We start from the raw sequence: 20,438 nt of genomic DNA on the forward strand, positions 1-20,438 counted from the left end.
TTTGTAATGAGCGCGTACTGCAGGCCGTCACAGAGGCATTACGATTTTTACAAAACCGTGAGGCAGGCGAAGAGATTGGCGGGGAGCAGGCCGCTCCTGATCCTCGGGGACTTCAACGCCCCTCACCCACCGTGGGGCTACAGGCATCAATCGAAGAGAGGAAAAATCCTAGCCATGGCCATGGAGGACCACAACATGACCCTCCTGAACGAACCGTGCGTCGTCACTCGCAAGGGGAACAGCGCTAGCCGAGACACCACACCGGACCTATCGTCGCTCGCAGGGACGGCGGCGGTAACCTGGCAGGGCGAAGACGTGGACTTGGGCTCCGACCACAACATCATAAGCCTAACGATCAACGGACCAAGGCATCGGGCAACCCTGCGTAAAGCCAGAGTGACCGACCGGGACCGAATGCGCAAGCAGACGGACCTAGAGAACGAAGAGTCGTCCGAGGAATTGGAAGACTACAGCAACAAAACGTACGCAGAATGGGCGCGGGCGGAGAAGAGCGCGCTTGACAAGTTCACCCAAGAGATCGTGACGGCAGCGCAAGCCGCTTTCGTGGACACTCGACTCGCACACATGTGAGCAGCGCGCCACTCCCTAACGCGCAGGTGGAAGCGCCAACGTCACAACAAGAAGCTTGTGAAACGAATTGCGGTCCTGAACAAGGAGTTCGCGGAGTACGCAAGCAAGCTCTGCCGCGAAAACTGGCTGGCCATGTGCGACGGACTGCAGGGCAAGCTGTCGGCGCGCAAAACCTGGCGCCTGCTGCGGCATCTGATCGACCCGCTGAGCAGCAAGACTGCCAGCAACAGTAACCTGACCAAGGTCCTCAGCGCTTACGACGGGCGACTGCTGAAAGACCTGGAGAAGACTTACCTCAAGAAGGAAAAGGGCCAATACCCGATACCCGAAGAGTACGACGGTCCTGAGAAAATTCTGGACGAGGCATTCACAATCTCGGCGCTCCTCTCAGCCATTGACGATAGCAATCAGAAGAGCGCGCCGGGAACGGACGGTATTACGTGCAGGCTGCTCGGGAACATAAGCAACACGGCGGCGCACGGGCTCCTGGGTCACATCAATAAGGCCTGGGAGAGATCGCGATTGACTGCCGAGTGGAAAGAGGCCGAGGTACATTTCATACCGAAGCCCGGAAAGCCATGTGCCCGATCTCGCTCACGTCCTGCATGGGCAAGGTCGTGGAGCGCATGGTTCTCAGGAGACTTCAAGCGTTCTTGGACGACACGGACCAGATGCCGGCGGCCATGTACGGGTTCCGACAACACCTGAGCACCCAGGACGTCCTCGTCCAGTTGCACGAACTAGTAGTCAAGCGAGCCACGAAGAACGCACCACGGGAGATACTGGCACTGGACCTCAAGGAGGCCTTTGACAACGTGTCTCACGTGAGCGTCCTGGAGAACCTAAGGAAGACGGGATGCGGCCGCAAGACCTTCGGCTAAATCAAAGACTTCTTCACAAAAACGACGGCTACGATACGGATAGGCGAGGAACGGTCAGAACCCGTGGAGCTCGGACACAGGGGCACCCCTCAGGGGTCGGTAAGGTCGCCTCTGCTCTTCAACCTGGCCCTCCTCCCCCTTCCCGAACTACTCAAGCAGATTGAAGGCGTGGACCACGCGTTCTACGCCGACGACATCACGGTGTGGACGAGTCGCGTGGGCTCAGACGCCTGGGCGGAGGAGGTGCTCCCGAGAGCGGCAACGACCGTCCACGAGTACGCTGCGGCCTGAGCTGCGCTCCACAGAAATCGGAGCTACTCATGGTGCAACCGGGCAGACCGAAGGAGGAGGCGCCGCCGAACATGACCATCTCCATCGACGGCACACACATCAAGCCGACCGAGCAGACCCGCATTCTGGGCCTGTTGCTGCGAGGCGACGGCAGGGCGACGGCGGCTTTGACAAAAATCACGAACACGTCAGAACAGATTACGAGCATGATCAGGAGAGTTGCCAACCGCAACAGAGGACTCAAAGAAGAAGGCGCCTGCGCCTGGTGCAGGCTTTCGTAGTGTCGCGAGTCACTTACTCCACGCCATACCTCCGGCTGACGAAGGCACAACAGGGAAGCGCTCAGCGCGACCATAAGAAAAGAAACAAATACCGCCATGGGCATGCCGATGTACTCGTCGAAGCAACGTCTTGTGGACATGGGCACGCTCAACTCCGCGGAAGAGCTGATCGAAGCTCACCTGTCGAACGAACGCATACGGCTGAGCAAGACCGAGCACAGCCGGGCCGTCCTGAGAAAGATCGGACGGCAGATCGAACCACAGCAAGAGACAGTAGCGCTACCAAGGGAGTGTCAAAAATCGATTGAGACTAAACCCCTCCCCCGTAACATGCAAGCGGTAGGGCACGACGAGAGGCGATCGGCGCCGGCCAAAGTTCTGGCCCGGCAGCTGGAAGAGGACCCCCGGGTACTCTACGTCGACGCTTCGCTCCCGAAACACGGCACGAAGGCAACGGCGGTCGTCACCACCATCGACAAGCTGGTGACCAGTGCGTCGGTGCGCAGAAAGGACCCGCCCGAAGCAGAAGAGGTGGCCGTGGCCCTCGCCCTGGCTACGCCGGAGTCGAAGACCGTGATAACCGACTCCAAGACAGCATACGCGCGCTACCGGAGGTGTAGAGTCTCTCCCGTGGCACTAGCCATTCTGAACAAACGACCACCGGGACGAGCGATCAAGCTCGCCTGGGTCCCGGCTCCCTCGCAGGTGGAAGGCAACCTCCTTGCCGACCACCACGCCCGAGAAATTTCAATCCGGGCCGAGGACGAGCTACCGCACCCCGCCACGAGCTACAAAGACATTGTCCAAATGTACCGAAACGAGCGATGTAGGCTTCCCGGTCCGTATCCGCAGCTGGACAGGCGACAGCAGACGATCGTTCGTCGCATGCAAGCGGGGTCGCTAGCGCATCCTGTGCTCCTGAAAAGGACGTACCCGGCCGAGCACGACAGCTCGTACACGTTCTGCAAGGAGAAGAGAGGCACTCTCGCGTACATCATAGGGGAGTGCACGAAACTCAAGGCCCCCCCACCTTCCCTTCCACCTGCCCCTATCCCCAACCCCCTCGAGCGATGGGAGACCTTGCTGTCCAGCCCCGACATCGCCACTCAGTACTGACGGGTGGCCAGGGCCCAGGAGCTGCTGGACACATACGGGTCCCGTGACTAGGGAACCACCCCATCTGGTGCCTGCGCGCACACACCTTCTTTAAACGGCTCAGTAAAAGTTGATTCTCTCTCTACACAATCTGGCTATATCACAGCGAAGCTAAGTTAACCGGGAGATTGACCTATAAGCAGCGGCAACGCCGCGCTACTAGTGTACACGCTCCAGTGAGCGGTAGCGGAGAAATGCACATAGTGGGGCGCGTCGTGTCTATTTAGCGGATTTATCCGCATAAAACGCTTGTGGTGCTGTTCGGTTCCTCTTCGTTAAAAGTGTTGAATAGAAGCGGCAATAACTTTATATTGCTACGCAGAGAAGGCGGTAACCCTCCAGAAATCCCTGACCGGCCGAAGTACTTACACGGGCCCTGCAAACAATAACACATGCGACGTCACTTGAATTCCAACACGTAGCTCTAGAAAGAGCGAAAGCAGAGAGTCTGCTGCCAGCCGTTACCTGAGTTCGCGGCGGCGCGGTCCCGAACGCAGCACCATCGGCCACGGCCGGGCTCGATCGATGGACGCCGCCATTGTAGCCCGGCCGTGCGTCGGAAGGAAGGGAACCGAGACGAGCGCCTTCCGAAGGCTGAGGCAGCGGAACCTAGCCACCGTGATGTGCTAGCTCGGGCCTACACCACTGCGCGGCACAAGCGCTAAACCGAAACAATTCCGCGTGTGAGCTTGGTGATTACAATTTATGGTGATTTAAACTAGTTAGGTTTAGTAAGTATGACAATTGCGAAAAAGCTGTGGGAACTTCTATAATCCCAATTTATCAAAACCAGTTGCTTTTTTTGCCTTTTGTAAAACCTGTTCATACACAGCCGAATTGGCATAAAAAACGGAGGCCGATTTGTTGCAAGAAGGGCACAAAATTTATCATTTCTCTCGTGGCCAGATGTGGGTATGTGGTGTCTACGTTTTGTTTTCCCGCCCTGCAAACCAATCCTCGACATATCTTTCCCCTGCGACCACTGAATTCCGTTGGGTGAGGGTTACGCAGGAGGTGCTGTAGAACAGGTTATTCAAGCCGTGCGAAGTAAGGGCGCAGTTGACGTGAAGCTGCGCCAAAACAGGCCCAATACCATCGCTAAAGCAGACAACAAAGCCGACAGAAGGATCCCGCCAACGCGCCCGCCGGGGTGAGCACGGGGAATACTGGGTAATAGCGCCCTATCGCCACGACATCTTCGCTGTGCTCCGTGAGGGAAAACCACCCTCCGCCGCTCCAGCCGCGTTGGGAGTTTCTTGTACCGCACTCCACAAAAGGACTGCTGGTTGGTACAGGTAGAAAGCTTTGGTTTAAAAAACAATACTCAAGTGTGGCATCTAAGGCTGCATAGTGGGTTCTCAGCGTAATACAAAGAATTTCTTTGTTCCTCTCGGGTATTGTTTCTCTGTGATTGCCTTGGGGGTGGAACGAAGATACCTGAAGTTCGCGGAGAAAAGAACTGATAACAAAGCATAAAGCACTTATATCCGCAAGTATCAAGTCTACCAGATAAAGTCAATGGCTTCCAGAGGCCGGCCGTGCACTCCGAGTGAATAAAGCTAAAGTGACGAACATTTGCTGCAATGTTGAGTTAAACTTTCAGTGGTATTTTTGACACGTCGTTTTCCAGGAAATGTATGCCTGCGTATTGAACAAAGGTTTTAAAAAAGAGTAAAAAATGTATTCCTACGCACAGGAACCAAGGCAGGTTATTCTGTATAATTCCGACGCTGAAAAAAGGAGAATTCAGAGAATGTAGCGAAATAGGTAACAGAAAAACATATGAAAATGAGATGAGAATGTACGATGTCAGGATGAAGTTAATTGGTATGTTTCATCGCAGTTTTGATGCAGGAAGAGAGAGAGAGAAAACGCTTTTTGAAACAACAGGGACGGGGTAGGGGAGCAAAGAGTTTGGAGCTGTGGGCGGTCATCCTATTCCGGTAGGTCGCGTGCCATGGCTGCCATCTTCGCCCGAGAGATCCCGGCCTCCTGGTCTTCCAGCTGGCAGCTCTGCAACGTGCACTCCCACTGCTAAAGGGTAGGGGAGTGGGTGCTGGAGGGTTGGTAGTGCACGTCCAGATGATGTGAGCGGTGGTGTTGGGCTCATCGCAGTGGGGGCAGTTAAGTGGGTAGTTATTAGGATATATGTGGTGGAGATGGAGGTGATTGTAATACGTGTTGGTTAGAACAGCGAATTTTTTGAGCCATTACTACTTTTATGCCTATAAGCGTTTAGCGTTACACATCCTTACACATTTGACTAGATTCGGCCGAATGAACAGCGAAGTCTTGATAAAAACTTATTAAGCAGACGTTTTTGATATGTCAGCATTCGGTCAGATCCGTGATTTTTAACATATTGAAACGGCGCAATAATTGATGAAGGCCAGTAGGACAGAGAAAAAGAGGGTGTATTTCGGGAACCTTGTGCCTGATGCCTGGTAGCAGTCACACCAACAACAGGAGCTCACGAAGGGGTACGTCTTCGTCTTTTTCGCGGCTTAGGCAGTGATGATCATTCTTGTGATCTCTATGATGATGATGAAGGTGATGGAGACACACCAGAACGGCGCACACCGGCTCCGGACGATTGGCGTGGCCTACAGGGAATGCTGCGTCGGCGCCATCTGCGCTCCGCCACTGTTTACGCACGAAACACCATCCCCCTCACAGAATAGCATCGTGCCGATGCTGAAGATCACTGTCACCATGGTCCGAAGCCAGTATGGTCGTTAAGTCGCCTTTGCGCGAAGCATACGGTTTCAAACGCACTACATGCACCGTCTCTGGTCGAGATCGACGACGATCGGAAACACCAGAATTCTCGGGTACCACCTCGTAAGTTACTTCGCTAAGTTGACGAAGTACCCTGTACGGTCCGAAATAATTGCGGAGAAGCTTTGTTGATAACTCCCGACGTCGAACGGGTATCCAAACCCAAACAAGGTCACCCGGTGAAAATGCCGCGTGGCGGCGGCGAAGGTCGTAGCGGGAGCCGTCCAGGTGCTCGTTTTCGATGATGCGGAGGCGGGCAAGCTGCCGGGCTTCCTCAGCGCGTTGTACGAATTGCTGGGAGGAGATGTCATATCCATCGTTGATGTCGTGAAGCAGCATGGCGTCGAGTATTGTTGTAGCTTCTCTGCCGTAGAGGAGGCTGAACGGTGTCATTCGAGTTGTTTCCTGCTGGGCCGTATTGTACGCAAACGTGATGTAGGGGAGGACTGCATCGCAGGTCAAGTTTTCAAAATCAGCGTACATGCTCAGCATGTACGCTGATTTTGAACACATGACCTGGGATGTCATATCCGTCGTTGATGTCGTGAATCAGCATGGCGTCGAGTATTGTTGTAGCTTCTCTGCCGTAGAGGAGGGTGAACGGTGTCATTCGAGTCGGTTTTGCTGGGCCGTATTGTACGCAAACGTGATGTAGGTGAGGACTGCATCCCAGGTCAAGTGTTGAAAATCAGCGTACATGCTGAGCATGTCGGCGGTGGTTTTGTTGAGCCGTTCCGTCAAGCCATTCGTCTGAGGGAGGTACGACTGCCTTTTCGTTGAGACATGCGCTGAGTGTTAGTACTTCGTGCAGACGTTTCGCGGTAAATGCGGTTCCATGGTCCGTAATAATAACTTTGGAAGCCCCATGTCGGAGCGCTATTCTTGTGAGGAATAACTGTGCCACTTCAAGTGCGGTGGCCTTTGGAAGAGCGTTTGTTTCTGCGTACTTGGTCACGTAGTCAGTCGTGACTGCTGTCCACCTGTTTCGCGCTGTAGAGGTGGGAAAGGGACCCAGCAGGTTCATGCCCACTTGGTGGAACGGCACGTCGGGAATTTGAATTGGTTGGAGAACTCCGGCTGGTCTCCCGGGCTGCGCCTTCCGTCTCTGGCAGTCTCGACAAGTTCGGACGTACTGCCAGTGGTGTAACAAGGGGGGAGGCTGACCAGGCTTAAGCCCCCCCAAAGTTTTTCCGGCCGTCGCCATGCTGCCTGTATGCCTGGTACGTCGCCGGTGAACAAAGCTGCATATCCTTCGGAAGTGCCACTAATACAAGCATTCACGACTCAATGTCTGCCCTACGCAAGAGTGTTTACACAAAGCCACGGCCGGACTCGACTCTTTTTCCGCGCTGCGGAAGGGGAGTCGAGTCCGGCCGTGACAAAACAAAAAGGGTGCGAACAGCGGAGGGATGCCTGCGGAGGGGGGCAGCCCCGAAAGCCACGGCGCCTTCGGGTAAGCTCAGCGCATGGGACGCCAAAAGCATGCGTTGTGTCCCTTTGTGCGAGACATGTGGCAACACAGAATAATTGGCCGGCTGAGTAGTTCTCAGCAGAGGAGATTGACTCGGCCGGGGAAGCAAAGAGTGGTCCGCACTAACTCGCGGCTGAAAAAAGGAGGGACCGCCGCTCATTGATGGCTGAAGACTGGTACGATGCAGTCCCGAAAGGGAACAGACGATCTTTGTATGTTAAGAAGAAAACTGTGCAAGCGGCGGTGGCTGACCACGGCCGCTCCATCTCCTAGAAAGGGGGAGATCAAGGAGGCCGTCACATTTAGGATAAAATCTGGGACTGGCTCGGGGAGCCGCAGCGCGCCTTTTCCAGTTTCCTAGGTTAGGGGAGAGTACCGCCAAAAGCTGCCTAATCACAGGGGTGAAATTGATTGACGCAACATCGCCGTCGGAAGGGGACACTCAGTGCCCTCTGCCCGCGCACGACATTCATCCAGCTAACTGCATGTTTCATCCATTACGTAGCCCCATCGCATTCTTGAGTTACCTTGCACGAGTCTTGAATATGTGCCCACTTCCCCTAGCGTCGTATACGTAGACGCGGCTGAGTATCCGAGCAAGCCCACTTTTGGCACTGCGGTGATAGGAACACCTGCCACCGACCCGCAAGCTTCAGCCACGGTGCTCACCTCGACTTCAGTTACCGTGGAGGAGGCGGCAATTGCCCTCGTTCTTACCCAAAAACCCACCCCTCTCATTATATTATCAGATTCGCAACCCGCCATCCGAAATTACCTCAAGGGCACCATTTCATCACTGGCCCTCCAAATTCCTCGCACTCGACCCCCTTCCGAACCCGTGACGCTGCTGTGGACCCCGGCCCACACCGGCATAGGTGGTAATGAGTCTGCCCACCACCAAGCCCGAGCTTTGCGGTATGCCCCTCTTCCTCGCGTCAGCCCTTCATTCTTCCTTTATCACGTTTCTGTCGAGCCCGGGAGGGTTTTGTTGGTGTGGGCTCAGATTACGCACACCGGGCAGGCGCTTATTTTACACCTAAACACGGCGTTCCCGAGATGTCCCATCCGGTACTGCTAACATACCGGGACATCACCCAACATTACCGCCTCGTTCGCAGACAACTTCCCCCTCCCCACCCCTCCCTCACCGCCGAGGCTGCCCACATGTGGCGCCTTCTTAAGACTCACTCGTTTCCTCACCGCACTCTATTAGTGCATACGCACCCTCACCTCTTTTCCTCTCCCTACTGCCCCTTGTGTGACGCGCCGGACACGCTCTATCACTCGCTCTGCGAATGTCCTTGCGATCCTTCCCCACCTCTACCCTCCCCCACCCTCTGGGAACAGGCTCTGGGGTGCTCGGACCGCGACCTCCAAGAACTTGTCACCGGTCGTGCCCTCGACGTCGCGGCGGCCCTATGGGCCACCGCCACTCCCCCACCCTAAAACCAGAGTTCCAATAAAGTGGATTCTCTCTCTCTCTCTCCTTGGTGGGGAGTGGTTTTAATGAAGTGGATTAAATCATGAATGATCGTCTAATCCCTCCATTGGTAGGTGCCAGGGACGACTGTAGAAGAGAACGGAATGTCAAATGACATCGCCCAATCTACGCCTGGTTATGTGCTTCCGACCTGCTACAGCCATCTTCAGTGCGTTTGTGTGTGTGTCTGGAAAAGATATTCCCGACCTGACCGTTTTTCCAATAGCCTGTTCCGACCAGCTTCTCTCTTGGACAAACAAACAGACAAATAAATAAATAAATAAATAAATAAATAAATAAATAAATAAATAAATAAATAAAAGAATAAAAAATAAATAAAAGAATAAAATAATAAATATACATGGCGAAGGGATATTGACCGCTTGTTTTACATGTGGGGTGATTTGTGTATGTACCGTGCGTTCAAATATCTTGCCCGCACGAAATATAAAAAATATATGGTCCCTAGATGTTTGTGGGTCCTCGATAAAGGTGATATCCTCGCGTGTCTTCTGTGCAGGCAGTTCAAGCAGTGCTTTTACGGGATCTTCAGTGATATAATGAAGGTGCCCTCTTTTAGATTTCATAAATTTCCTGCTTTGGCGTTTATTCGTGCCTGTTTCGTTTGTGTTTCTTTTTAGGACGTGTCTAGAATGCCGTCTGATGGTTATATAAGCAGTGCACTATATCGACGTCCACCGGCGTTTTGTGACAAAATTACCGTGTCTGGCACTACATCGCTCTAGATAACGTAAGGCTAGGCAACCTAACCTAAACATAAAATAATATAACCTAACGCACAAAGTAATTCATTAAAACACCACAACTAACCCAAGGCATAAAAATTATACTTCAATTTAAAAATGAAAAGAAAAAAAAAAAAAACAACCAAGGCAAGAAACGGTCTCGAACCTCCGTTCTTGAGAACAAGAACCTAAGGCGGATCCTTTACACTACAACGACAGTTTTTTTTCTTTATTGCATGAAAAACTAGCCCGAATAGCTGGAAGTCCCACCCTAACTACAATAACGGTACATTCGCTAACACATGTTAAAACTCAGGCCGGCACACACACGCCTCAAGAAGATGCAACCAGTCCGGCGGCTGCGATTGCGCCGCATAGACACTACACAAGCGCACATTGTTGGCGAAAAATTGACTTAGTTCCACGAGGTTCCTCGGCATGGCGGTCAATCATGCGACATTTCCATAGGCTAAACAATCCTATCACAATGAAAAGGTAGGTCATATGGCACGGAACAGTTCTTCATCGCTCGCAGGAATTCTATACGGTAGGGGGTGATGAATATGTCCTTTTTAAGAATCCGCTGCAGAACATGAAAAAAACGCAGCATCCCGACATAAAACCAAACAGTGTTCAATTCTCTCCGGCTGGTTACGCAAACGACAGTAAACAGACCAAGGGACATATACACCTTTACTACTTAGCCATGTTTTAACAGGCAACGTTGACGTGTGGAACTTAAAAAAGAAAGTTTTTGCATCCGCTTGGATGCAGATTTTTTTGACGCGCTTCAACACACTGTCATCTAAAATCATCAAATTTGGTTGACGGTACATGGGCACTGGACATAAACTTTCAATTAAAATGCCCGTCCATTCTTTCTTGGAGAGTCCGTACAAATACTCTAGAGAAAAACGCACAATAAGAAACTTGAAAGTGTCAGCAACCTCTTTCAGAAAGCCCCAAAGCGGCTTAGGATTCGCGGGGTGGGTTGGAGCAAATAGAAAAGGGAAATGAGCACTCAATTTATGCTGAATAAAAACCTTTAAAAACGCACAATCAGCCGTTTTGAAAAAGAGGAACCGCAAAACGAGCTGGTGTACAAAAAATGCACCAATCCAACACCACCAGACCTTAACGGGAAGAAGAGGTTATCGCGACGCATCCTATAGCTGACGTGTCTGCCAGCGTGGTCGCTTGCTTCTAAGCCGCTTGGTTTTTTGCTTTCCTGGTTCAGGTGATCGGCCAACCTTCAGGTAGATTAGCGGTTGTTTTCCGTCATTTATTTGGTCTTCTTTTCTTCCAGGTTGCTGGTTTCCGCGCCTGGATGTCTTTTGAGTCGCCTGGCCAGGGGAATTCCCCCTGGGCGGCCTCTACTCGTCCGCAGGACGTGCAATTGGAAGCCCTAAAGCGCAGTGGGGTGGGCAGCATCCCCGTGGCCCTGGTGCCAGTAAGCGGCGGATTCATCCGGCTGAAAAACCCGCGGGCTGTACAGGCGGCACTTCGAGCGGCTACTGAGAAGTTCGAGCACATTACGGAGGTTCGCCCGTTTGGCAAAGGTGGCGTCTTGTGCCGATCGTCAGACGAGACCTGTGTCGCTGACCTCTTGAAATGTACAATGTTTGGCTCTGTTCAGGTGAGTGCATTTATCCCCCCTCACCTGGCTTGCGTGAAGGGCATCGTTCGAGGTGTTGATGTTCAGATGACACCTCAGGAGGTACTAGAGCAGTTTTCGGTAGCGGGAGTCACGTCAGTTTACCGTTGCAGCCGTGCTGTAGAGAAAAACAGGGTGCCAACAGAATCTGTCATCGCTACATTTGTAGGGACCGCATGTCCATCGGAGATTAAAGTATGGCCACTCATTTACCGTGTGGAACCTCTCTCTCCTCGGCCACTTCAGTGCCACAGCTGTTGGCGTTTTGGCCACACATCCAGGGCGTGCAAATCGTCTCCCCGGTGTCGCGCATGCGGTGAGAGCCATTCTGTCGAGCTATGCACTGCCCAAGATGCCAAATGTTGTTTGTGTGGAGCGGCACACCCAGCTGACTATTCTAATTGCCCTGCTAGAGCTCAAGAAGTCCAAGTGGTTGAGGTCATGGGTAAGCGTCGCTGCTCGCGCGGGGATGCTGTTGCCATTGTCAAAGAAAGGACACATGGGTACGCTGGAGTTACTGCCAAACAATCTCCATCACTCGCTGACGCAGCCGTAGTCAGTACCATTGTTGCCGCGGTGGAAAAAGCGGTTGCCAAGATCCAACAGCCTTCCCTCGCTGACCCAGCTTTTGCTTCCGTGGTTGCGGCGGCCGTTGAGAAAAGTGTCACTTCAGTTATCACCCAGTTAACTTCCAGCATAATCGAGTGCGTGTCCCGCACAGTGGTGACTCAGCTGGCGCCATATTTGCAGCCCGCTCCGCTTTCGTGTACCTCTTCTCCTCAAGTGATCCAACAAGTTTCCACCGCCCCGGAAGGTCCGCTGCTCTCAGCAGCTAATCTTGTCTTGGATTCAGTTAAAGTCTCGTCTACTCCCACTACCTCTGTGCGTGGATCCGACCATCTTACTTACGCTGAGGCTGGTACTTCGTCTGTTCGTGGTGCTACGGCCGAAACAGACTATTTCCCCCCCCCCCCTTTCGCCCTCTTCAGACTCGGACATGGAGCTTCAGACTTGGCCCATGGAGACTGTAAATCAGTCTAGTAAGCGTTCCGGATCACCTAGTACCGAAACCCTGGAAGTGCAGCCAAAAGCAAAATCCAAGAAAGGTAAATCTGTTTCAAAGCCCAAGGGTAAGATATTAGAGGCTGCAGTTGCTGCAGCCGGTCTCTCTGAATCATAGGGGTTCTAAAAGTTATTCAGTGGAATTGTCGCTCTGTTTCGGCAGGCTTTGCAGATTTACTTTGTTTGTGCTCCCAATTTTCCCCAGACGTAATTTTGCTACAGGAAACCTGGCTTAGCAGCAACCACGAATTTGGTCTTTATAATTACCGCACCTTTCGGCTAGACAGACCAACCCGAGGTGGCGGTCTGTTAAGTTTGATATCTACAAAGTTTGCTCACAACGCGAAGGTGTCCTTCCAACTTCAACGTTCTGACTGTGAAATTTTAGTGCTGGAATTGAAGCTACCTGGTTGCCTCCCTTTTTCATTAGCCAATGTTTACTTTCCCAGTGGCGTCGTTGATTCTGAACCCCTTGATTTGGCTATTGCTTCGGCTGTACCTCCAATTATTTTTGCAGGAGACTTTAATTCCCACCACGTTACTTGGGGCTTCCGGACGGATTCTTGCGGTAATCGCTTGTTGGATTGGATTACAGATAACAACTTAACATGCATAAATTCGGATTCTCCAACCTACTTTAAGGGACAAACGCAATCTGTTTTGGATTTAACTATATCTTCTCGAGGTGTTTCAGTGCCTTCTTGGTCGACCATTGATGGCGGGTCGAGTAGTGACCACATCCCAATAGTTTTTGACATCGGGTGTCCCATCCGTTTAATTAACCGCCAAAGCCGATCTTTTGTCAACTATAAAAGGTTTCAAATCTCTCTGAAGGAGTCCTTGTCCTCTCTGGTCACACAAAACGAAGCTGAATGTGCGACAGGCCTTTGTTCTGCCCTTTCCACTTCAGCTCAGTCGTCATTATTTGAAGTGATGTCGAAGAAGTCAGTGTCGCCTAGTCCCTGGTGGGACGAAGAGTGTTCGCGCAGCTTTAGACGTAGAAAGGCGGCCTGGAAGAAACTTTGCCAGAACTTATCCCCGCTTAACTGGTGCAACTTCAAATACTTTTCAGCGGTATTCAAACGCGCAGTTTCCAATGCTAAACAGGCTTATGACACAGATAGATCTTTGTGTCTCTCCAAGCCTAACAAGAAGCGTGCGCTTTTTCGATTTCTTCGATCGCGGAAAGCCGTACCCTGTCCAGATAATACAGACTCTGTGGTGCTATCTCCAGGTGAACTCTCAGAGTCCCTAGAGTCGATAGCTGATGGGCTTCAGGCTCGTTTTTCATCTTCCTTAGCGGTGTCATTTTCCCCGCCAGACGTGGTAGACGACTTCATAGAGGTAACGCTCTCAGAGCTCGCTGATGTCATGACTAAATTGACTGCGGCAGCTCCTGGCCCAGATGGCATTACTACTGAAATGCTGAAATTATTATATGATGAAGCTCCGAATCATTTACTTAACATGATCAATTATTCTATTAGACATGCACGGATCCCCGATGTCTGGCGTCTCGCCAAAATACTTCCTGTACTTAAGAATGCTGGTCAGGGCCTCTTGATTGAAAACATCAGGCCTATCGCGTTGACATCGAACGTCGTTAAATTAGTCGAGCGAATTTTGCAGCAACGCATAATGCAATTGGTGTCTAGTTCTAGAATCTTTAGCCCGAGACAAATTGGTTTCCGCCCTGGGTGTTCCATTTGGAGTGCGCATATTGACCTTGAAAGCCGGATTAAACTAGCCCGTCGCACTAACCAGTTTTCGGCTCTAGTTACCCTAGATGTAGCAAAAGCTTTTGATAGCGTGGAATACCCCGTGTTGTTGTCCCGGTTACAAGTCCTAAACTTCCCAAGGTACATTATAGCTTGGATTTGTGAATTTCTGAAGGACAGGCAGTTCAGTTGTGTTAAATTTAATGTTACTTCCTCACAGCGGCCACAGTCTAGGGGCGTTCCGCAAGGGGCGGTCTTTTCCCCTGTTCTTTTTAACATCCTTGTAAGCGATATTCCGGTGGTTTCTGGTGTCTCCACATATGTATATGCCGACGATGTTGCATTTTTTGCATCAGCACCTGACATTCAATCACTTTACGCTTTAATGCAGTCATATCTGAACCTCATTGCCTCCTGGTTGGACAGTATTGGTCTCTCTTTGAACGTCAACAAATGTTCCTTATTAGTTTTTCCGATCTCAGGCCCTGTTAACATTACGCTCAGTTACCGGCAGTGCATAATTCCTCAGGTTCCTTCCTTAAAGTACCTTGGGATAATTTACACCAGTGAACTTGACTGGACCCCACATATAGCCCTCATTGAGGCCAAAGGTGCACGTGCTGTTGGGATGTTAAGACGTCTCAGTCATAGAAAGAAGGGAATGCGCAGAGAGACCCTTCTTATGATATACAGGATGTACGTTCGCCCCATTTTAGAGTTTGGGTGCGTGTTATTCGCTGGGTCAGCGGCGTATAAGCTTCATCGTCTGGTTATTCTGGAGCGCCAGGCTCTTCGCTGCTGCTTAGGGTTGCCTAAGAATGCAGCAAATGCAGTAGTCTACTTGGAAGCGCGCGTTCCTCCTCTGCTTAATAGGTTCCGGACACTGACTGTTGAAACTTTTCTGAGAGCTTATAGCTCTGAGGTGAACAGGGAGCAGTTTATCTTTATTGCAGAACCAGGTGCGTTTATGGTGCACCAATGGCCCAGGTCCTCATGTCCACAAAGCACTTTGGTACAGAGCCTCCTTTCTCCGTTGGGTGTAGCAATAAATCAGGTTATTCCATATAGAGAAAGGAGTTCTCCTCTTTCTATCAATTTCCAGAACATTTTCCCCAAAAATGCCAAACTTTTACCAGCCCGACTGCTCAATCGTCTTCTCGAAGGTTATTTGGCCTCCATGCAGCCAGGTGCTACAATATATACAGATGCCTCTCAACGAGAAGAAAAATCCGGTATAGGAATAGTTTCCCTTTCCCTTAACTGGTCCTTTTCGGTTCGTCTGTTTGATTTTATCCCGATATTCTTCGCGGAATTCCTGGCAATTGTCCTGGCGCTACGAAAGCTGGATGTATCAATTACATCTCCAATCATAATTTCTGATTCTTTTTCTGTATGCTTAGCCCTTTCTTCCCCTAAAGACACTCCTCTTCTGCGGACGTTTCGGTCACTCCTGCCACCTCACTTCACTGAAATTAACCTTCTTTGGGTTCCTGGTCATGCGGGGATCACATTCAACGAGACAGCCGACTCTCTAGCAAGGATAGCACTTTCTGGTCCTGTAGTATACGTCGTAGAGCCGACACCTTTAATAACAGCAGCTAGGTACCGTTGGATGCTGAAACTCAGAGAACAGCAAGAATCGGTTTTACTGTCATTAAGTGAATCTAATCATCTTAAATTCTCATGGAAACCTGAATGGTGCCCTTCACGCAACTTAGCGGTGGTTATCACAGCCTTACGTTGTCGAGTACCCCAGTTAAATAGGTACTTGCACAGGTCTCGTCTGGCGCCAACAGCTCTGTGCAGCTATTGCAACGAAGACGAGTCTGTCGAACACTACCTGTTGACATGCCGACATTTTTCCCGACTGAGACGTCAGTCCCTAGAGGTGCCGCTTGGCAGTTTGGGGATATCACTAACAGGGGCGGCTATGCTATCGTTCGGGGCATCCGAAACGGGGTTTTGCCGCCGGGATGTATGCACTGCTCTCCTGCGCTACATTGAAAATTCTAAACGATTCTCTTTATGATTGAGATTGGTCATCCTCGCTTTAATTTTCTAGTTTTTTTTTTCTTTTTTTTTCTTCTCAAAACCAACTGATCTAAATTATCCTTTCTAGGCGTGTCGTGAATTGATAAGAGTACCATTCATTTTTACAATCCTCTGTTGTTTGGCCGATCCCCTGATTGGGTATGCGCCATTAATTATCAGGATCAACAACAACAACAACAGCATGTGCTCCCACTTAGACCACCATACGAAGGTAGCCAACACTCTATGAAATGCTTGAACCTTATTTCGTGCACAACTAAGGACCTGCAGAACATAAATAAGCTTGGAAGCAAAACATACATCCGTTTTCTTCAAGAAAACGAAATACATTCAAGAAAAATTCGTCCTGGACCAGGACAATTTTTTCTTCAACTGCGGAGTTTCCGAGAAAGCAGTGTAGCTTTCCTCTGTAGCCGTATGGCTGCATTTAGGTGGATGTCAAACTTTCCTATTAAAAAAAATGGTGTTCAAAACAACGGTACCAGTCGGCAGACGTGGAAGGACGATCTTGTAAGTGTTGTCTTTGTGTCCAGACGATCAAGAACCTCGGCCAAAGGCCGATGCGCTAATTCCAGCTTGCATATTTCGAAAAACACAGCCGCTCACGCCTGCTCACGGTGCTAGCTTGGTATTCAATATTTGAATATCGTCGGACGGCACTCTAGCCATGCCTGCAGCGGCCAGCTAGAGTGCCGTCAGACGGCACTCTAGACACTGCGTTCTTTTTATACTTTTTGGCCCTTTAATGCTCTTCATTTTAATTTTTGGCCCCACTACTCTCTCAAAATTGAATTCTGCGTACGCCACCGCTGGGATGGTGATGCCGCCCAAAGAAATGTTTTTATTTAACCCTGGCACCCCCATACTACAAGAAACTTGTGGTCCTTATTCCACACCAGTACTGGTTGCATTTGCATAATTCCACTCTTCAACAGCCCTAACCAATGGCGCAACTGACGCCAGGGCATTTGAGGAGATGTGGACATTAACGTTCGGTTTTGAAGATTAACTCTTACAGAACGAAATGCAAGTGGATTCCGAAATACTCTCAATCAGCTGATGATATTTTGCAGAACTAAATTTCTTTTCAAGAGAATCCTACGGCTAGCTTAGAAACTTTAAAACTCCGAGAGATTTCGGAGAGAAAAAATTGACTTTTTTATAGAAAGGGGAGGCCTGTTGAAGCCTACTGTGCCCTAGACGGCGGCAAAGATGCATTGGGTTGTGGTGACGTCTTCGGACCTTGGGACGGCTCACTGCTGGATTTTGCGGTTTTCAATGTGTGGTATGTTAGCCCGTTGCCGCATCCTAGTGATAATAAATTTCCTGTTTGAATATTTGAAGTCATGTCTCTTCATACTGGGGCATTTGCTCGTGTGTGTGCAAAGCTTGCAAGCCCAGACCAGTGTTCACATCCATCACTGTGTATTTCCGAATACAAAGGCCGGGTGATCCCTTGGTTAGGACAAGTGTTCGTTTAAAGGTGTCTCCACGGCAATTCTTGCTTCTTGGTGACCGAGAGGTTAGCAGTCGGAGAGAGAGAGAGAGAGAGAAAGAGAGGGAGAGAGAGAAACATCTTTATTGGGCAAGTGAGGTCAGCCAGGCTGGGCGCCCGACTTGCTACACCAAATGGGGGTGCAGGTGGGAAGAAAATATATGAAAAGAACTCTCACTCACACATCAATACTCAAAAACAGACGTAGACGAAAAGAACACACACAATCAGACGATATAGCCATTCCTCCGAGAGTTCATAGCTCACTCACAAGTACAGTGCTCCGGAGGAATGTGAAGAGCGCTTTTGTTGCGCGACTTGAAATGCCGGTTGTAAGCCAGGGCCTAAGGAGGTGCCTTGAATAGATCTGGGTGGACGCGGGCAGGCACACAGGCGGCTTTGCTCTGGTACGCTCAAGTTCATAGCGAGGACATGGGCGGAGAACCGGTTTCAGGTTTTCGCTAACTGTACAGGTAGGGCACACAGGTGAGGAAGCCTGGCGAAGTTTGAAAAAGAAATGCCTAATGTAAGCCACATTCAGTCGGACGCGATGTAGGACAGCTTCATCTCGCTTGCACAGACCGCTTGGCATCCGAACGCGACACTCTGGGTCTATTGCATGTAACGGAACGTAGATCTTATTTGGGTCGGTCCACAGCAATCGCTGAGAGCTCTTGGCAAATGATGACACCAGAGTCGCTCCGTCTCACCTTGGGAAAGGCACTGGTGTGATAATTGGGCTGAAATGAGCTGATGAAGCAGCTCTGTCGGCTTCGTCGTTGCCATCCACACCGCAGTGAGATAGAAGCCACTGTACAACAACGACGTGGTGGTTGTTTATTGCCTGAGTATGCAGGCTATTGATTTCTTGAGCAAGCTGCTCTTGTGGCAGCACCATGAGGTACTGACGGGCTGCTCGAGAGTCAGTGAAGCTTGCCCATGCCTTAACTGGAGCAGTTAAAATGTGTGGCAATGCAGCACGCAGGGCCGTACGTTCAGTGACCATCGATGAGGGTTTGTGACCTACATTTGCGGTAATTTTTGTGCGGATTGATGGGAACCATATTCCAATGGCAGGTGATATATCCATCACCGATTCATCCATAAAAATGTAAGTGTAATTTTGGTGGGTAGTAGCGATGTGCTGCAATGCAAAGAGTTTAAAAGCAGGCAGAGGCAACTTAGCTGTGCCCTGGATGCCAGGAACGGTTAGTGTTATTTTCCAGGATGCAAATATCCATCGTGGCTTGGTAAGCTCTGGTGGGCTCTGATACTCTGGTGGTAATAAGGCACGTACCTCGGCTTCCGAGTTACAAGCCATCAGATGGGCGACAGCCCTCCTCACAAACAGCAAGCGTGCGCGAAGGAGTTCTTGCTGGCAAGGAACCGTTGGAGAGAGGCACCTACTCTCCCTGAAAGTCCCAAAAGCTGAAGTATTTTTAGGCACCCCAAGGCACACACGAAGCACTTTGGCTTGTAAGCCTTCTAGAAGCCGTGAGAAGCCGTCTGTCCTTTTTGTAGTGATGAAGTAGATGTCGGTAACCACCGTGACGATGTTGGAAGTTGTCTCTGGTACATTTTCCGGGAGCTCTGGGTGGGTGAGGTCTAGAGCAGCCTTGTTGGCCCGTTATTTGCCGTATAGCGCCCCATGTGCTGGTGTTCATATCAAGGCGGTTCAAGTGTTGTGGTTGCGTCTTGCGGCTGGTAAACACCCTGAGCTTCATGCTGAAAATTCTCCCTCGTGCAAGGTTGGGGAATGCTGGCCGGGAATCGCTAATTTCTTTTTCACTCTGGTGGCTGCTTGGACCCTCGAAATGGCGATTTCTTCGCCTTCCTTGTGGAGGTTGGTGCGGATGGAGCAGGTGGCGGGAACGTTGGCAGAGTAGCCGTACCCTAAACGACCGAAACCATAGGTCCACGTGGCCGTGTCGGTATAAAGAAAGTGCGGATTTCCTTACATTTGTTTCTCGAGCCACTGGCTTCCATCTCTATCCGCTTCTCGTTGTATTGTGCGTGCATGTCCCTCAGACGCGGTGGAACACAGGGGCGTTTCGTCGTTTGGTGGGGATGGAGATCTGGTCGCCGAAGGTCTTCTCATGCGGAATGCACAAGCTGTATACTTTATTGTCTGGCGGCGGATGTCTTAACGAGACGCTCTCGGTGCGCAGTGCCTTGTTCCTCGATTAGTTCTTCGAGGGTGTGCCGCAAACACAACGCACCCTATTCCTCGGTTGGAGTGAGCATGGATATTTCCAGGGCTTGTTCGTGTTCTCTCTTGATGAGGTTGTTCGGGTTGGAGTCGTTCTAAAATATTTACAAAACCATGCAATGATAGAGTCGCGTGTGTGGAAGGCTGGAACACGTGAGTACTTGGTATTATACGGGGCGATGGCGATGCAACCACCCAAGCTGAGGGAATGGTTCACTACTGTTCGCAAACTGGGGTCGCTTCAAATTTGCGCTATTTACTACGCCGATATACATTACTACGCCGATATACTACTCACGCATTAGCAGCAATTTCGAACAGGAACTGAAGAAAGTCTTGAAGCAGTGGAGCGGGCTTCACTATCGTTGAAGAGGGCGATTCGATTGTTATTGTTCGCTGCACGGCTATGGGGTTGGAATCCGGGGCTACAGCTAAGACGGTGACCTCATCTTACTTGCAGAATGTTCAAGAGACGTTATGCAGGATATGGACTTCCTGCGAGCGGACGAAGCTGTTATTAATCACCACTCGTCCCAAGTAACGCCCTCATCGAAAGGTGCCGTCGCGAAAACTG

At 50.7% G+C, this 20,438-nt stretch overlaps 1 protein-coding gene across 1 annotated transcript in view; it reads left to right on the top strand.

The window, feature by feature from the left end:
- Window positions 1–2,140: 2,140 nt before the first annotated feature.
- LOC144140017 (uncharacterized) overlaps window positions 2,141–20,438 on the top strand; it is a 39,013-nt gene continuing 20,715 nt past the window's right edge. The window contains exon 1 of the mRNA XM_077672231.1: window positions 2,141–2,756. Within this exon, the coding sequence (XP_077528357.1) occupies window positions 2,141–2,756 (616 nt within the window). The remainder of the gene's footprint in view (window positions 2,757–20,438) is intronic.

Source organism: Haemaphysalis longicornis, unplaced genomic scaffold (assembly GCF_048455015.1).
Source record: "Haemaphysalis longicornis isolate Haplotype H1 unplaced genomic scaffold, Haemaphysalis longicornis Haplotype H1 scaffold_5, whole genome shotgun sequence".
In the NCBI taxonomy this organism is placed as follows: domain Eukaryota; kingdom Metazoa; phylum Arthropoda; class Arachnida; order Ixodida; family Ixodidae; genus Haemaphysalis; species Haemaphysalis longicornis.